The 19319-nt window shown below is 44.6% G+C and overlaps 1 protein-coding gene across 2 annotated transcripts in view; it reads right to left on the minus strand.

Annotated features, from left to right (window-relative positions):
• Positions 1-6777: 6777 nt before the first annotated feature.
• The window catches only part of PAK5 (p21 (RAC1) activated kinase 5), a 309974-nt gene continuing 297432 nt past the window's right edge, over positions 6778-19319 (minus strand). Inside the window, exons 9-11 of one of the 2 annotated variants that reach the window (XM_058287556.2) lie at positions 11956-12081; positions 9602-9736; positions 6778-7301 (exon numbers count right to left, since the gene is read on the minus strand). In XM_058287556.2, coding sequence (XP_058143539.1) covers positions 7146-7301; positions 9602-9736; positions 11956-12081 — 417 coding nt within the window. In that variant the 3' untranslated portion in view covers positions 6778-7145. The remainder of the gene's footprint in view (positions 7302-9601; positions 9737-11955; positions 12082-19319) is intronic. The other variant, XM_071211561.1, reaches the window with a different exon arrangement.

The following is a 19319-nucleotide window of genomic DNA, read 5'->3' on the forward strand; positions in this document are numbered from 1 at the left end:
CTCTTTCTTAAAAAAAAAAACAAAACTCTTAGCCCTTTCTGAGTCTTCTGAAAATTCCCTTGTGTGTTTGTGGGTTTTTTTAAACTTTACTTCAGAAATTGTCCTTCGTTCGTTCAACAAAGAGGTTTTAAGCCCCGACTGAGTGCCGACCAGTGCTGGGTGTTCGGTGGTGAACGTGGGGAGGACTGTTGAGAAAACGACCACTGCACATGAACGTGTCATGCTAAAGAGAACAGAGCCACCTGACTCTGCTCAAAGAGCTGACACGTGGCCACTTCCCTGTGTCTAAGCTAATTAACTACTGCTGGAATCCAAATTTCTTAATTCTCAAAATCAGAAGGATTTTTCCACCCACGATCTGCAGTATGTACAGGAAGCCGTCATTGCTATTACTATCCTCTAGCATGGTTTCTTTTTCCAGCTCTCCTAAAATTAGGTCTTGACCACAGCCTAATTTCTATTGAACCTAGCCTTATTTCTCTTGGCCCTGACTTTATTTACCTCTGTTACCAACTAAACGAAACAAAGGGGAGCCTCCTGATTCAGGGCCCTTGGGCGGGGGTGGAGGTGCCAGGGTCCTCCCAGCTCAAAGAGGCCGCCTGGGCTCCAGGGGGCTGACCCCGGCCTGCACTATTTTACATCTTCTGCCATTGTCCAGCATTTGTGGCAGCTCCTGAACCGGAAACAAGCTCAGGCGATGGTGCATCTGTTTGCCCTGCTTCTCCAGCCCAGAGACCTGGAAGGAAAACACAGACAAGCCACAGATGCTCAGTGATCCCTCTAGTCACTTTTTGTTTTTTTTCCCCCAGGTTTTGAAATGCCTCTGGGCACAAAAGGGTGCTGGGTCTGCCTGGAACAGCAGGCCAGATGAACCACATGCTGATTTCTTTTAGTTGCCTTTAAATTTTGCATGTGCAGGATTCTCCAGGCCGGGTATTAGCTCCACGTGAAACTGCCTGGGAAGGCACAGGGGCCCTCCCAGCCGGTCCTGCTCTGTGGCTGGGAAGGCCCTCGGGGCCGTGTCTACTTACTCTCCCCTTGCCAGCTGTCCACTCTTTCTTCTTATTGCAGCCACCTTCCAAGTCGCACTTGGCAAAGAGATGTGGGTGTGGGACAGCCTGGAGACGTGGATGGAGAAGTGGGAGGGCAGGGGGGCACCCCTTCACTGCCCGGGGGAGCAGGTACTGCGTGCGCCATGTGGGCATCTTTCCGGGGTGGGGTGCACCCAGGTGGGTAGGGGGCACAAACACATCCCCGGAGCCAGCACCCGGGTGACGGAGCTGGGCAGACACAGCTTTAAGTGAGCGTCTGAGAGGACAGAGGGAAGGCGGCCTGTGTCAGAACCACCCGGGGCTGCCTCCCAACAGGTCACTTCTAGACCACTGTCCCAACATTCTTGGAGAATCTCTGTGGGAGCGCCTGGAGCCTCCACGTTTACTCAGCTCGCCATGCGATTCTGATGCAGGCTAAAGTATGAAAACGCCTTGTTAAGGGCCTCAACTCTCAGTGACGTCCATGCAACATAAGCCAAATCATTGGGCTTCTCTGTGCATATTTCCTCATTTGAAAATGGAGCAAACTCCCCATTCTTGCAAAGTTGTTTGAGGGTTCACTAAAGTCCATTTAAGTCCCTAGCAGAGTGCCTGGCACGCCGGAAATGCTCCATAAAAGGTGGTGGTAATGACATTTTTCTAGCACAGTGTACTTCAATTTTATCTGCCAAACCAGGAGATTGTGAAAAAACCTAAAGGGTCAAAGGCAGAGGTTGTGTGCCTGCTGGTCACAGTTTTGCCTTCTCGTTTATTTTGAATTCAGAGCATGTTTCTATGCAGGGTTTCCCGTCGCCCAGCTCAGTACATCGATTGGAGGCTTGTGAACGGGGGGCTGGAGGAGGGGTGGGATGGCCTGGGAGTTGGAGCCTATCGACTTGGATGGTAAGATTTCCACCTTGAGTTTTTACCAACCTTAAAGAAAAGGAAGATTTTCTTTCATTGATGGACAGAGATACCAAATCAGAATAGTATATGCAGAACCTGTGATTTTTTCACCAATATCTTCCTAGCCCATTAACATCTGCGGGAGATTTCTCAAAAACATAATTTATACTCATTACTCTGAAATTATAGTGGTTTATAGACTCATCACAAGGTCTTGCTGTTTAATATATTACTGCAAAACTAAATATTTGGAGAACTATAATTTAATTGGTTTCCTGTGTGAGCCTATGTGTTTTATTTTAGGCACTTAAAAAATATTTTTTCTGAGGAGGGGTCCATCCATAGGTTTCAGATGGCCAGTGAGGTCCAGGGTATAAAATTAGGCTAAAACCCAAGAGCTGATGGCTCCTTCACGTGTCATTTAAAGTAACTAGACCTGTCAGGCTATCTCCTAGGGAAGGACAGCTACCTCTTGCCCATCTTTCACAAAGGCTAATAAAAAGTCTGTTGGCGTTGATCATGTGCTTTGGGTGATGGAGATACATCGGTGAACAAAATAGGTAAAAACCTCTGCCCTCATGGAAATTCTAATATGTGGTACGTGGATGTGTGGTCTGTTTGGGTGTGATGATTACTCTTTTGTCCTTACTAACTCCTCTGGGCCTTCTAGGTCAGTTAAGGTGGATCACATAAGATCTTGATGTCCTTTCTAGCTTTACCTTTTTGAGAGAGCTGGTCTTGAGGATGATGAAGCATAATTATAAAAGCATTTGCTCCATGAGTTTGAACGAAGCACTTCATTAGAGCATTGGCTCCTTCTGTATATATTAATCTCAATGACCAGGTGATGGAATGATAAACAAAAAGAAAGCGGATTAACGAACAACTCACTAACATAGGTTTTGTTATTCCCATTTCATAGCTAGGAATCTGAGGTTAAAAGGGGTTAAGTTGTCTGAGATCACTGAAACAGAAAAATCTGCTGGCACAATGTTCCCAACATGCTATGCCAATATGGAGAATATTCTATGGAAGGCACATGGTACTTGAGCCCAGGAGTCCTGTGCGTCTACGGAGGGTTACTTCTGCACAACACCGACCCCGTGCAGATCCAGGCTACAGGGACTCTTCTGGATAAGGAATCCCTTTGCTCTTAAATCAGTACATTTTGATGGAGAAACCAGTGACCCATCAACTTGTTCAAGTCCTATTTTTGTCCTTCATTAGCTACATTGAGGCAGGAGATGTTGTCAGGGTCCTGCTCGTGCTCCAGGGGCCCTTCCTGGAGGCTGTCTGCTGATGGTTCCTCTGCTTTCTCATGGCTTCCCATGTCTCTCTCTCAGAGGGTATTCTTTGACAATTTTGGGAGTTAATGCCCCAAGAGCAACTCTTAACCAACGAGGGATAGACAGGAGACAGGGGATGAATATCCAGCACCCTCACCCGTACAAGGACAATGCTGAGGGTCTTGCAGAGGTTCTCCAGCAGTAGTGCGCCCCAGCTGCCCATAGTGGTAGTCCACTCATTACCACCTCCTGTAACGACTCTCCTTTGTCTCATCTTTTTGTTCTGCTACTTGGGCTTCCTGCAAGCCTCTCCCAAATAAAATATTTGTGCCTCAGTCTTTGTCTCTGGACTGCTTTTGGTAGAACCAACACTAAAGTAATACGTATATATATATAAAAAATAAAGTAATACATTTGATTTGAGAAGACAACTAGAAATGAACACATTTCAAGGTTCAAATTGACCAGCTTTCTTGCACAATGTGAATTACCTGCTATATCATGCTATTTTCACAAAATTTCTCTGGCTTGTACATTTTGTACCTGCTTCAGATTGATCTTTTTTTTCTGCCTGGAATCTCATTATCTCCTCCTTGATGACACAGAGCTCTTCATTTGATCAGTTTGACCAAGGAGTCTGAACTCATTGAGTTGTTAGCTTCGTGGAATGATTTTATTTTCCCAGTAATTGCTACTGAGTGTATTCTTCCCAGTGGGTAATGGAGACACAACCATAACTCAGTCTGATTCCATCTGTCTAATCCAATTGAAAAAATCAATCTTATGCTAATTCAGATGAACACTCTTGTCCTTGTTTGGGCTAAGCTTGCATCAGAGAAAGGTAGCAGCAGGAAGCATAGTCTGCTCTCTTATTGCCCCCTTTATTTCTTCTAATTCCCTCCCTCAAATCATGGGCCGAGTGGATGGGGAGCAGCAGGGAAGGGAGGCTTTGGTTACCGGCCTGTGGCCCTCAGCTGTGATGGAGATGCTACTGGGGAATGGGAAGATGACTGCATCTCATCATGGTTCAGTGTGGAGATGAGAGCCTCTGAGTTTGGAGTGGGCTTGGCAGATGCTATACTTGGTTTCTAGAGGAAAGTTCAGCTCCAGCCTGACCCCTTCATTGGCAGGACCCTCCTCACTGCAGAAAGCAGCCAATATCTCCCTTGAGTGTCCCCCCCACCCCCATCTCCCATGGAGCCTGTCTCCAACACACTTTCTAGGTGTGCCATCCTAACATTTGTTTAAGTGGTTTGACTTAGCCCGTAGTCCCCATTTCCTCTCCATGCTCCATGAACTTCAGCCAAGAGAACCTGCTGTCTTCTTCCAAGCCCTCCAAAGGCTGTGGGGATCTTCCCTGGCACAGAACAGACTACTTCTGGAGGGTTGTCACTGTCAGAAAGAAGAAATGGGTGCTCTCTGTTCAAGTTGCCCCTCAGCTTCATAAGGTACATGTACATGTTTCCCTTGTCACCCAAAGGAAGGGAGAGGCCCAACATTGTCTTCCGGGCTCTCACAGAATTCTTCCAAATATGTCTCCCGCCACCCAGGCCCTTCTTTATAAACTCCATTAGCAGAAGCACGTGGCGCAGTCCAGCATCTTTGGGACAGGAAAGTGGAATGGGAGTTTTTAGCCATGAATCTGGCTCTTGGTGAACTCTGCCTTCCAGAATGTAAGAATTTTGTTATCAATAGTGGTGTCTACACCATAATCTTAAACTAGTTGTAGACTCTGGGGGAAGGGAATACTTTGCCTTTGTTTTGTGCCATCACAATGTTACATACCAACTTGTTTGCATTCCCCAAGATCAAAAAGGAACCTTCTGGATTGAGTTCAAGAAAAAGAATTTGAGAAATCACTGGAGTCTCCCATAAAACGATGGAGAAAGGTAAACATTTATTTTTATTTGCAAGTGCAGGTTCTGCCAATAGTGCTCACAAAATCTTTTAAGCTACAGAGTAACTTGGTAAACTCAAGGAATACTTTAAAAAATACCCAGTGATAAGAAAATTACAGAAAAATTTCCATTGCACTGTCAAAAATGTTTGGAGTCCAAAATCCGTGATTTTCTGCAACAGCTATTAATATTTGTTCTGATTTAAAAAAGATTTTCTTTTCCTTTCTTTCTACTTCTACATAGTCCTTGTTTAATTAATGCAACCTGTTTCATGAACTTTAGGATGGACTGCTGTTTTCTGGATTTAGATTGTTCTTAATTCTTACATATTTATATTAGTATTTTAACATTTTACATTAAAAACATTGATTTGCTGAGTTTTATGACACAAAATTATAGACCCTATTTATGGTGAGGCATTTCCAGTTTGGCAAAAAACTGAAAATTGAAACAATAGAAAGTCATTTTATGCCTATTTTTTCCTTTTTAACTATAATAAATAACTAGCAACCTATTAATTACAAAAATTCTTAATTATGCTTAGAGAAACCAGGGCGTTTTCACAAATTTAAATTCTTATTTGTTACAATATGTGAAATCATTAAGAAAAGCCTCTGGTTTTCCAGTTTGGTAACAAATGGCTTTTGTTTGATGCATAATTAATAAGAACTAAGGATGACTATGTAGCTCTTCCAGAGTTTTAAAGGCAAATCTATATTGGCCTACGGTAAACATGCAAATTCATCCAACGAGCAACACAAAATGTATCGTAGTAGTCATTCGTTTTTATCAACATTCAAGATCTAGAGCAGCACAACTCTCCTATGTGGGAAACACATTATAACATGGTCACAACTGAAATCAGACCATACCTGGTCAAATACCCCATGGTAACTCATCCTCTAGAGTCAGTTCAGACGTCCAGCACGATACAAGAACAACAGAGTGAATAATACTGTGGTACAAAAGTACATACAAACAAGAGTTTGGTATGCTAGCATTCAGAGTTTTAAAAATGGTGACAAACAAAACCAAACATCTTGCCCCATTCTCTCTTCTTTCCCTTTGTGAGGGCCTCATTGAAACATTCAATTTGGGGAACTGAGTCCAATGGTCCTAGCACTGAAATAGCTCCCTGGGGGGGCGCAACTCGGCCCGCGGGGAGGCTGCACCTGCTCGGGGGAGGGCACTGGGACAAGCATCCTTCTGTGCAACAGATGCTCTGCTACTAGTAGCCATGAAAAAAATGTGAATTTTTAAAAATACTTTGTTTCATCCCAGGAAGTAGCTTGACGGTGTGCTGTGGCTCAACTTTTTATTACTTTTGGTCGGGTAAATGTAACATGCATCACCATCACCACCACTCTTAGTTCTTCCATCTTCTAAGACACTTGTTAAAATAAGAAAGATATTCTACTAAAGCTGACGGTGGTTGAGATTCACTCAGTATCCAAAGTTCCTAAAGAATCGTTGGCTCTCTGAAAGGGATAAAAAAGTAGGAAAGGCTTTGTTCAAACTCCTGCTAGGAAACAAGTAATTACTTCAACTGATACAGTGGCTACGCAACATCAAAGTACTATAAATTATCAAAACTATTGTACAGAAAAATTACAAATTCATTGCAAAATACGTTACACTACTACCATTAAGAAAAAAAGTGCTTTTTGTTTTCCTTTTTTTTTTTTTTTGCCAGAAAAGTGTTCTTTCAAAATAGAAAATCCTACGTGTTACCCTGCATGTGGCTAGGATGTAGCATAACGGAGTTTGGACTGAGTCCTTCTGATTTGCTGGAGGAAGGGCTGAAAAAATACAACAGTGACTCTTTAAGGCCGTGTTCCAAATGGCCACACCAGCTGCCGGCGGAGAGATGCCTAGTTAAGGCGTAAGAAGATGCCCTGGTCTGTCAAGCCCTGCCGGTCACCACCCTGGCCGCCGACCAGCTGGTCTAGCACGCGCAGGCCTTGCGCCGCTCCCGCACTACGCGCACGTCCTCATCTCGCCCCTTGGCCCGGAGCGGGCTCTGCTCAGTGGGGCCTGTACTGCCTCATGAGGGGCACGATGCAAGACGGCGGCCCGGCCAGCTTTAGGAAGGGATGTCCGAGGAGCTCCTGGGCGGTGGCTCGTTGGGAGGGCTCCCTCACCAGCATCAGGTCGACGAACCCCCGCAGCACTGAGGAGACCTGCCAGGACACACAGACACCATCCTGAAGACCGACACTGAGACCCGACGCCACCCCCGCAAGTGGCTTCCCAGCCAATTCCAAGGAAGCCATTCTGTCCACATCACCCAATTCCAGAAGGTCATCTCAGGGAGCATGATGTTATGGATGCAAAGGCTGGGATGGCCTGTATTCTCACACAGTATTTTAACCTTACCTTCTTCAATTCCGAAACAACAGGATTCATGGTGGTATATCGAAAAATGAAAACTCATTTACTAAATAATAACTGAAACGACATTACGAAGTGCCTACCAAATATAGGCACGTGTTTGATGAGGGGTGTAAAACATGGGGTTGATTTTTTTTCGTTTTCTAATAACTCTAACCATCTAGGGTCTGTGGGATCCCTTTCTTGAGGAAATAAGCTTCATTATGGATATCTGACACAGATGGCATTTTCCCCTTTAATTTCTTGTCATTTGCTTTTTTGAGGTATACCTCAATGTATATCATTAAAGTAAACAAATATGAAGCGTATAGCTCAATATATTTCTACATATATTTATACTGATTTAATTTCTACCCCTCTCAAAATACAGAAAACATTTTTAGCGCTCCTCTGCTAAGACTGGCTTGGGCTCCCGTCCTGGTAATTCCACAAAGGTCACCACTCCCCTGGGCTGGGAGAGCACAGGTTCGTTTAGAGTCCTTTGTACTTTATAGAACTGGAGTCAGACGGTGTGGACTCTTCTGATTTCTTTTTTTTTTAAAGATTTATTTATTTATTTAATCTCCCCCCTCCCCCAGTTGTCTGTTCTCTGTGTCTATTTGCTGGGTCTTGTTTCTTTGTCCGCTTCTGTTGTCGTCAGCGGCTCGGGAAGTGTGGGTGGCACCATTCCTGGGCAGGCTGCACTTTCTTTCGCGCTGGGCGGCTCTCCTTACCGGGCGCGGGGAACACCCCTGCGTGGCAGGGCCCTCCTTGCGCGCATCAGCACTGCGCATGGGCCAGCTGCACACGTGTCAAGGAGGCCCGGGGTTTGAACCGCAGACCTCCCATGTGGTAGATGGACGCCCTAACCACTGGGCCAAGTCCGTTTCCCTCTTCTGACTTCTTTTCCCCAACGTTATGACGTAAGATTCAACCCCCGTGGGGGAAGGAACGGCAGTAGTTTAATCCCGCTCATTGCTGTGTCACGGTCTCTGTCTAAACAACCTTGGGTGGCTTCCAGTGTTTGACCTTAGGATTCAAGCTGTCAGGAGCATTCCTGCACCTGGCTTTGAAGCACACTGGCATTCACTTCTACTGGGTGAGGAACAATTCATATATCGTAAACTTTTAGTTGCTTCTTCTTATTAAACCTAAGTCCAATCCAGTTGAAGTTCCAAACTCCTGTCTAGATCAGGCAGGCTCCTTTTTTCTGTAGGTTCACCCAACCTTTAGGAGTGGAGGCAGAGGAGGCCCTGCCAGGACAAACCCGTCTCTCCCAGGACACGGCTGGGAGGGTTCACATTCACAGCACCAAGTCCGTGGAAATGGCACCTCTCGGCGCGTCCTACAGAGTCACTGAACCCACCGCGGTGACTCTTGAATTTAGCAGCATTTTTCCTGAGATTGGCCCTGGTTGACAATTGCAGGAACACAGGAAAGACTTCACTCGATCCCTTGTAGGCCTTACACTAAGCTGGCCTTCACGCCCTGCGCCACCTCACCCCGCCCGCCTCTCTGACAACACATCTAGCCTGGGCCTTTTTTCTCCGAGATCGTTGCATTTCCATTCAGCTCGGACAATCATTCCTCAGCAAGGTCTTCCTTGCTCTGCAACATAAACCAGCTCCCAATCCCCTCCCCTGCACCCTCTACCCTGTCACTACAGATTCTTTTATTCATGCACTTACCTTTCTGAAATTATTTTGCTCACTCATTTGTTTATAGCTTATTATGTGTGTCCCTAACCAGAATGTGAGCTCAAAGGGAGTCAAGAAATCGGGGATCTTGTGCTACAATAACACTTAGTGCAGGGCCTGGGACATCATAGGCATCCAATGAGTGTGCCTGATTTACTCTTCTAAGCAATCCTGTGAGAGAGGAGCTATTGGTATCCCCATTTCACAGATGAAGATCTTCAGGGTCAGGCTAAGTCACTTGTCCAGTGAATAAACAGAAGAGGAGAGATTTGAAGCAAAGTGACTCTAATTCCAACTCCACACCTGTAACTGGCGTCGACTGTCTGGATATGAGATGCCCATCTTTAAAACCACAGAGAGACAGAAAAATTTTAGAACTATTTTGAACGACAACAACAGACGCCACTTCTCACCTTGTGTAGGTCCTTCACTCTTGGAGGTAAACTGTCCCGGATCCTCCTCATGGCCTGGAGGGGAGGCTCGTTGAAGTAAGGGGGCTCGCCATCAATCATTTCTATCACCATGATGCCCAGTGACCAGATGTCCACCTGTTAGGCACAGCCCACTGGTTATCTCAGGAAAGGAGAATATTCTGAAATGTTGGCTGGGTCCACGGAACCCAACAGATGCATGCTTGTTCATCAGTTAATTCATAGGAATTAAGTAATTCATACATTCATAAGCAGATCTAAGGGCTGAATTGCTGGATTACAGAATTTTTGCTAATGGCCTTTATTTGAAAATGAATATCTTAACATTATGATGCTTAGAACTTTAATTTTCACCCTGTTAATTTTAGTTTCATGTTATTAACATAGAGACAGAAGTGGCATTTATTTAAACCATAAGAAAATAAGGAAGGTTTTTTACATACTCATAATAAGCTGCAAAGAGCTAGACTGCGCAATGCAGAATGTATTCTGATTCTTTTAGTAATTTGATTTTTAAAAATACTCCTCCCCCTCTTTGGGGTTTGTTCCTTTATGTTTCATCATTTCAAAGCAGCATGTACAAAACCCTGCTTTATAAAACTATTTTCAGGGAATGAAGAAAAGAAAAGGAAGAGATGACAAGCAATTCTCTGTAGGTAAAGAATGGGAAGTCAGGACAATGGGATGCCATGCCATGCTATAAATTCCAGTCACAGTCTTGTCCCTGTTATAGCCTCATTGCCCCTCTTATCTGCTGGCTGCCTTGCTGTTATAACCCATGCATTGACCTTCACCAAGAATTTATGCTGTTGGGAGTGAGTACATGGTGTATTGAGTACACATCCAATGTCAAGCAAACAAGGAAAAGAGAAAAGCCCTATTTAATTTCTGCGAATATCCTTCACCCATTGGTCTGTGCCACTTTTTCCATGCATCTCCTTAGAATTGCCTTCTGCACCATGCTTGGAAATATTGTCTGCCCCACCAAAATGAGCTTCTTGGTCTCAATGTGGATGTACATGTCTGTGCCTCACCAGGTTGGACTTGCGCTGTTCCTTCCCTAGAATGCCTTCCCCGTACTCTTGCAGTCCCCTCATTTTCACATATCCCAACCTACTCCTTAATAGATTATGGGTGATAGCTTCATTTCCAGAGGAAATAAGAAATTGTGCCATATTTTTGTATGTGTTATAATATTCATTTATGAGTTTTTCTATGGGAAAATTATTAAAAGCAAAAGAAATATGCTTCCTTCTCAGTTGCTCATCCAAGTATTCTGTGGAGTTTTCTCTGCCCCTCTAAACCTTTCTCTGAGTCATCACGTCTGCTTGTCTGTGCATCTCCAACCACTTCTCAAGTTGCCTTGCCTTGTGTCCTCCACTCCAAAGAGTCGTTCAGCATTTGAATGACTCATTGTCCCAGCTATTGACTTTTGTGGACACCAGAAAATTAGGTTTTTAAGCTAACCCATTCCTGTGCATGTAAACCTACTATAGGTGGGACCTTTGGGTTAGATTCAGTTAAGGGATCTTTTGATTAGATAACTTTAGATTAAATCACTTCACTTATGGGCCTTTGATTAGATAGCAGGACTCAGGGTGAGGCTTAATCCTTTTACTGGAGAAGACACATAGAGAGGAAGAAAGCTGCTGCTATTTTTTCACCCTGCCATGTGAGAAAGGACTCCAGGATCACTGAGAGCTGCAGAAGATAGAGAAACCCCCGAAAGTCTGAGAGAGGGGATGAAAGAGATGTGGGTGGCTGGAATCAGCAGAGCAGCGAGAAGGGAGAGACCAGCCAGGGGCCTGATGCCCACAGCTGAGCTTGGGGAGAGAATGAGCCTGGAGGAAGGCAGGGGCCTCAGCAGAGACGGCCGCCATATTGCCTCACCTTGCAGCAGGACTCCTTGATCACCAGCAGCTGACTTCGGTGAGAGGGCATCTCCCCTGATGCCTTGATAGGGACATTTTCATGGCCTCAGAACTGTAAGCTTTTACCCTAATAAATCCCCATTGTAAAGCCAACCCATTCCTGGTATTTGCTCCCAGCAGCTTTAGCAAATGGAAACATTTTCCCTTAGTGTTGAGCATAGAGCTCTGTCCATTGACAGACCTCAATGACAATGACCCCTGGATATGGATAAACACAGTGTCGATATTCTCAGTGGAACCAGGCTCCCTTCTGCACAATCTCTCTGTGCAAAGTCTAGTGAGTGGGACCAAGGTGAGAGCCAAAGTCATCATTTGACCTCCTTTAGTCAGAAAGTATCTCAGAACCACCGCATCCCAGAGCCTGTCCAGGCCTGCCACTCCCAAGAAGGAACTGTACTCCCGTACCTCTGTCCCGTAAGGCAGTCTAGAAATCACCTCAGGCGCCATCCAGTAGGGAGTGCCAACCAACGATTTCCTCTTCGGCACCTCTTTGGAAACTTGAGCACAGAAACCAAAGTCAGATAACTTTATCTGAAAAGGAAAGGAATACAACAATCTGTCAATTTTTAAACACCATCTGCTTGACTTACAAGTAGATACACAGAACGTTTCAAGTTCAAAATACAATACCCTCATTGGCAGGCCTTGGAAATAGTGAAGGAGGAGTTGGTTGGACCCTCGTGGGAAAGGCACATCCATTTTAATGGGAAAATTTCTTATGACTCCATTAGGGTTGATGCAGCAGTTTGATATGGATTATGTTTGTAATAGCTTCTGTACCTGGGTGTGATTAAGTTATGATTAGGGCTTTGATTGGGCCACATCATTAGGGCACTGAGTCCCAACCCCTTGGCTGGAGGGGACTCACAGATAAAAGGCATGACAAAGGACAGAGCTGAGGGTTTTTGATGTTGCAGTTTTGATGTTGCAGTTTGATGCTGAAGCCTTAAGCTGGAGCCCTGGGAAGTAAGCTCACAGAGGAAAAAGAAGCAAGCCTTGGAAAGAGAGGAATGGCGAACCCAGAGAGAAGTAAGACCCTAGAAGAGAGGAACACAGGAAGTCTGAGCCCTCACAGATATCGGCAGCCATCTTGCTCCAACATGGGAAAATAGACTTTGGGGAGGGAAGTAACTTATGTTTTATGGCCTGGTATCTGTAAGCTCCTACCCCAAATAAATACCCTTTATGTAAACCAACTAATTTCTGGTATTTTGCATCACCACCCCTTTGGCTGACTAATACAGTTGACTTGCAAATTTCTAAATGCCTGCTGTTTATGTCATTTATAAAATTATGAAACCATAAAGCTTATAAATTAAATATACCCCAAACAACAAATTCTCCAAAATGCAAACCCACAACTTTATTTTAGTGTGAAAGATAATGTTTTAGTGTTAAGTAAATTGTTATTCTTGATATGAATTTGGTCGAAAGTGCTGTCGTTTAGGTTCTTTTGCATTCAACACATTTAGATTTCTAAGTTTCAGGAGATGATTCAAATAACCACCCTCTTTTCTCTTTTTGAAATACTGCAAACCTTCATTTATATAGGATGCTAAGATATCACTTTAAGTATTGGCTCACTTTCCTTTGCTCCATGGCAACTGAAATGGCCCCTGTGAATATAAACGCTACTAGAAGTGGGCACAGAACCTGGTTAGGGGAAGCGGACTTGGCCCCATGGTTAGGGCATCTATCTACCACATGGGAGGTCCGCGGTTCAAATCCCTGGGCCTCCTTGACCCGTGTGGAGCCAGCCCATGCGCAGTGCTGATGTGCGCAAGGAGTGCCCTGCCATGCAAGGGTGTCCTCCGTGTAGGGGAGCCCCACATGCAAGAAGTGGCCCCGTAAGGAGAGTTGCCCAGCGCTAAAGCAAGTGCAGCCTGCCCAGGAATGGTGCTGCACACACACAGAGCTGACACAAGATGATGCAACAAAAAGAAACACAGATTCCCGTGCTGCTGACAACAACAGAAGCGGACAAAGAAGAAGATGCAGCAAATAGACACAGAGACCAGACAACCGGGGCAGGGGGAAGGGGAGAGAAATAAATAAATAAATAAATCTTTAAAAAAAAAAAAAAAAGAACCTGGTTAGAAGGAGTTTCAGCATCCTGATGACCTGGAGTTTATGTTTATTTTAGATAATTATCAAAAATTTGAGAAAGTGCTGATAACAATCTTACAAACATACTTCAGTGTCAGGATCCCTGCTGTTTTACGTAGAGCAGTTGCCAGGACTCAACTTGCTTCTGGGAACCTGTGATTCCTGGTCATGACAACCTCGGGTGAACCTCAGATAGCTTCACTGAAGAGGACTGTATCACTCACAGTTGTTGGTAATGACAGGACATTAAAAAAACCCCATCAGGCAATGGTTCTGAATGGGCACTGGAAGGTTACATTGCCCAGAGCTCAATGGCTATCCTCGAGGCATGCATTCTCTCTTGACTCCCTTCATACTCCTTTGAACTTCTTTTTCAGTTTTGTTCTCTGGTTCTTTCTCTGTCACCTACATGTAAATATGGTGGCTCCCTAAGGGTCCTGGTTTCAAGTCTCATCTGTCCTCTTTTTACACACTCATGTCGGGTGCTCTCCCTCCCATGCATAATTCAGATACCCCTCCTCCATTCCAGACCTTCGAAATAGTGTGCATTCCCACATGGATGACCACAGCCACCCCAACTCCAGTTGGTGGACTCTCCCTCTGCTCCAAAACCTGCCTCCATCTATATATCTGGTCTTAGTTAATGGCACCAATGGCCACCCATCTACTCAAATGAAAGTCATGATTCTCATCCTTGACTTGGCCCTTTTTCTCTTCCCAACTTTTCTTGGCGGGAGCTTTAAAAATTCATCTTGTACCTCCAGGACCCAAAATGGGGCTTGACCCATAATAGATCTTCAAAGTCAATATTGTTGAATGCATAGATGAGCCTCCAATCACCAGAAATGAAAGAGGCTTCTGAGAATGAAGGTTGATTGTACTGATGTGATTATTACAAGGATCAGGATACAGCAGGATGTCTGGTCTGGAGACATTATTTTTATCCCTAACATTTCAGTAGGATAATTTTCAAACACATAGCAAACCTGAAAGACTAATACAGTGAATATCCCTTAACAACCAAGTAGACCCAATAATTGTTCAGGTTTTGTTATTCAGACTTTATCACAACTTGTACTTCTATTCCTCCAACTATCTACCTTACTGTTTTATAACATTTCATTCTAATGAACATTAGAGCATCATGCTCCTTGAGCACTTGTTATGTCATGGACATTTCCTAAGAACAAGAGTCTCCACTTATGTAATCACCTTAAGTGCAGGTAACAAGTTCAAGAAATTTAACATTGATATAAAACTTACAGTCCATATTCCATTTTTAAAAGCTGTAACTATGTCACTTTGAGCCTTTTCTCATCCCTTACTAGATCCTGTCCAGGATAATGCATTGCATTTAACTATATTGTCTCTTTAGTTCTTTCTTTTTTTTAAATTGTGGGAACATATGCACAACATAAACGTTCCATCTCAACCACTCTCAAGCATACCATTCAATGGGATTAGCCACATTCACAATATTGTAATACCCTCGGGACCTTCCATTACTAAAACTTTCCCATTTCCTCAAACAGAAACTTTTACCCATTATGCATTAACTCTCCAGTCCCCCTGCCTCCCACCCATGACAACTTGTATTCTAATTTCTGTCTCTATGAGCTTGCATATTCTCCTATATTTTCTTGGTAGTTACCATGGGGCTTAAATGTAACATCTTAAATCTATAATAATCTCATTTGTTCTGACTATACCTTAACTTCGAACAGTATATACAAACTATGTTTCTGTACCCCTCTGTACCCCCACCTTTATGTCATTGTTGTCACAGATCAGATACTTAAACATTATGAGTTCCAAGCCCACTGATTTATCATTACATTTTATGCATTTGACTTTTAGATCCTGTAGGAAGTCAAAAGTAGAGTTACAAATCAAAAATACAGAAGTACTGGCATTGATGTTTACCCATGGCATTACCCTTACTAGAGATCTTTATTTCTTCGTGCAGCTTTGATCTATTATCTACTGTCCTTTCCTTTCAACCTGCAGAACTCTCTTTGGCATCTCTTGTAAGACCAGTCTACTGGTAGCAAACTCTCACAGCTCTCATTCATCTAGGAATGTCTAAATCTCTTCCTCAGTTTTGGAAGACAGTTTTTCCAGTTATAGAATTCTTGGCTGGCAGTTTTTGCTTTCAGCACTTTATTTATTTATTTATTTATTTTTAAAGATTTATTTATTTATTTTTAATTCCGTCCCCTCCCCCGGCTGTCTGTTCTCTGTGTCTATTTGCTGCGTCTTGTTTCTTTGTCCGCTTCTGTTGTCATCAGCGGCAAGGGAAGTGTGGGCGGCGCCATTCCTGGGCAGGCTGCTCTTTCTTTCGCGCTGGACGGCTCTCCTTACGGATGCACTCCTTGCGTGTGGGGCTCCCCTACGCGGGGGACACCCCTGCGTGGCAGGGCACTCCTTGCGCGCATCAGCACTGCGCATGGGCCAGCTCCACATGGGTCAAGGAGGCCCGGGGTTTGAACCGCGGACCTCCTATGTGGTAGACGGACCCCCTAACCACTGGGCCGAGGAAATGGGCTTTCAGCACTTTAAATGTGTCATCCTACTCCCTTTTGCCTCAGTGGTTTCTGATGAGAAATTGGCACTTAATCTTATTGAGGCTATGTGACATGTTAATTCTCTCTTGAGGCTTGCAGAAGTCTCTCTTTATCTTTGGAATTTGACAGCTTGATTATAATGTGCCATACTATCAGTCTATTTGGGTTTAACCTGTTTGAAGTACATTGTGCATCTTGGATGTATGTATTCGTGTCTTCCATCACCTGGTAAGTTTTAAACTAGTATTCCCCTGAATATTCTCTCTTTCTTTTCCATTTGGGATTCCCATAATGCGTATATTGGTACTTTCGATGGTGTCCCATGGGCTCCTCGGGTTCTGTTCACCTTTCTTCATTCTTTCTTCTTTGTGCTCCTCAGACTCAACAATTTCAATTGCCTGATATTGGTGCTCTCTGATTCTTTCTTCTGCCAGCTCCACTCTGCTGATGAACCCCTCCAGGGAATTCTGTTTGATTTCTTTTCATAATTTCCATCTCTCTATTGATATTTTTTTTTGCTCATCTATCATTTTCTTGATTTCCTTTAGTTTTTTGTCCATCTTTTTCTTTAGCTCTCAGAGCATAGTTAAGACCATTTGTTATAAGTCTTTGTCTGGTACATTCCAGGTCTGGTCGTCCTCACTGATGGTTTCTAAGGCTTTAATCTTATTCTTTGCCTGGGCTGCCTCTTCCTGTTTCTTTGTATGTTTTGTAATTGTGGAAACCTGGACATTTTGATATTTTAATGTGTTATCACTGGAATTTAGACCCTGAGGCTTAAGCTGGTTTCCAGCTAGTGTTATGACAGTGCATTCCTTGAATAACAGTAGCTAACAAAGGGAAAAAAAAAGAAGGGAAAAAAAGAAACTTCTTGGCAGATTGACCCCTGCAAGTGCTATCCTCCAGGCTTATCCACAAAATGCATGTGGAGAGCAGCTCCAGGCCAAGGTCTAGGGCCCCATCCTCTCTGCCCTTGTATATTGTCTTGCTTGTGTGTACGATTCCTGGGAATTTCCTTGTTTCTACGGTTCCTGCATTGTGTGTCCTACAGCCAGCACTCCTTGCCCCTGGACTGCTCTCCCAACCTGCAGTAGGAGAGCTCAGTGTAAGAAATGGAGATTAGTTTAGTGCTCACATAAAAAAAAAATTAATTGGGAAGCAGATGTGGCTCAACTGATAAGAGTGTCCACCTACCATATGGAGATACAGCGTTCAGTACCCAGGACCTCCTGGCCTGTGTGGTGAGCTGGTCCACATGCAGTGCTGATGTGCGCAAGGAGTGCCATGCCATGCAGGGGTGTCCCCTGCATAGGGGTGCCCCACATGCAAGGAGTGCACCCCACAAGGAGAGCCGATTTGCATGAAAAATAAAAGCGCAGCCCACCCAGGAGTGGCACTGTACACATGGAGAGTTGACGCAGCAAGATGACACAACAAAAAGAGATGCAGATTCCTGGTGCTGCCTAACAAGAATGCAAGCGGACATAGAAGAACACATAGCGAATGGACACAGACAGCAGACAACGGGGTGGGGAGAAGGGGAGAGAAATAAAATTTAAAAATTAAAAAAAGAGAGAAAATAATAATTAATGTAACCTGGCAGCCTACTGCCTCAATCTCCCACTCCCAGGTTAAGCAGGAACAAAGGAAATCAGCTTAAGCCAGTCTCATAGCCAGTAAAAAAGATGCACAAGAAAGAACTAATTCAATACCAATTCAGCACTAAATTCCACTCCTTATTTGGCAAAAGCAGCAGGTAAAAACTAAAATGGTTGGAATGTGATGGGGAAGCGGTTAATCAAAAACTTTTGCGTGGAAAAGTTTGACCTTCTTGGATAGGCTGTAACCTCTGAAGTATCCAATCTATGGAGAAACAGAGGAAGGGCTTGCGTGCTAAGGCTCAGGGGTATAAATCGTGTCATTTTTCTTTGTTTGGGGGGCCAGCCATGTTTTCTGGTTGTGCACCCCTTCTTGCAAGATTGAGAATAGATTCTTTTCTTCTCCACAATTGGGTGAGCCTTAGTTTCTTCCAGAAGATTTCTTTCTTATGTCAGTGAGCCGCCTTCTACATGAGGGCAAGTCTTGGGACGGCGAGTCCCTCAGGACCCTGCCACGTGGACATACATGCTCCCAGTATGTGCCTGAGTGTCGCTCTGCTCCCTGCAGAACCAGGGCCGGGATGCACGCTGGAGCTCCCCCGGCACAGGCCGAGCCCCTGAGAGGAGAGGCAGGGGAAGGTCAGGCCACATACCAGGAGAGCCTGTGGCTCTTATGCAGCCTTTTTCTTAATTCGGTGCTTGTCCTGGTACCGCAGGTCTTTAACTGTTTCCTGGAGCTTGGAGAAAGAGGTTTCTGCCAGTTCTTGCTGGTTGTTTAAAGTTTCTGCAGTGGAAGAAACTTTCTTCCACTCTGCCGTCTTGCAGGGTGGGGCGCACCTGATTTTCTGAGGCATTCAAATTAAACTGCAGGCATCAGTAGACTTCACTCCTACTGCAGTATGCATATCATTAACTGGAATGCAGTAGTTGTTTAGACTTATGGTGATACTCGAGGACTTGGAGCAGTGACTATTAACCAACCAGCATGAAAATACTGCAGTATTTTAACAGAGTGCAGACCTACTACTGACCATCAGCCTTGGCCACGCCCCACGTTAGCCTCTGTGGAAAGACGGTACAATGGCGTGGGGGAAGCAAGCCTGAGGCAGTGCTCCTGGCTTCTCCTGTGATGTTCAGGAGTCCAGAGGGCCTCCAAATTTCAGTGAGGGCCTGGTACAAGCCTGTGGTGGACATGAGGAGGCAGCCTCAAGGTCAGTTCTCAAGACGGGAGGCCAAAGGCTGTAGGTGTGCAATGCTGCAGAGGTGCCTTCCTGAAGAGCCAGCAGCGGCTGAGACCAGCCCCTCCGCAGTGGTCACTCCTCCAGGTGGGAGAAGAATCCAGTAGGCCAAGGCAGGGCAAACGAGTAGATGTGTCTTATCTACTTCACCCTGAGGGCGCATAAGCCACCCTTGTCCCTCATTTTCCCAGATTCCACACTGAGGAAGAGCTGGGGTGGGAGGTGGGGAGAGGGGATAAGGGGTGGTCAAATCTGAAATGCTG

The sequence above is a fragment of the Dasypus novemcinctus genome, chromosome 24 (assembly GCF_030445035.2).
Source record: "Dasypus novemcinctus isolate mDasNov1 chromosome 24, mDasNov1.1.hap2, whole genome shotgun sequence".
Taxonomy (NCBI): domain Eukaryota; kingdom Metazoa; phylum Chordata; class Mammalia; order Cingulata; family Dasypodidae; genus Dasypus; species Dasypus novemcinctus.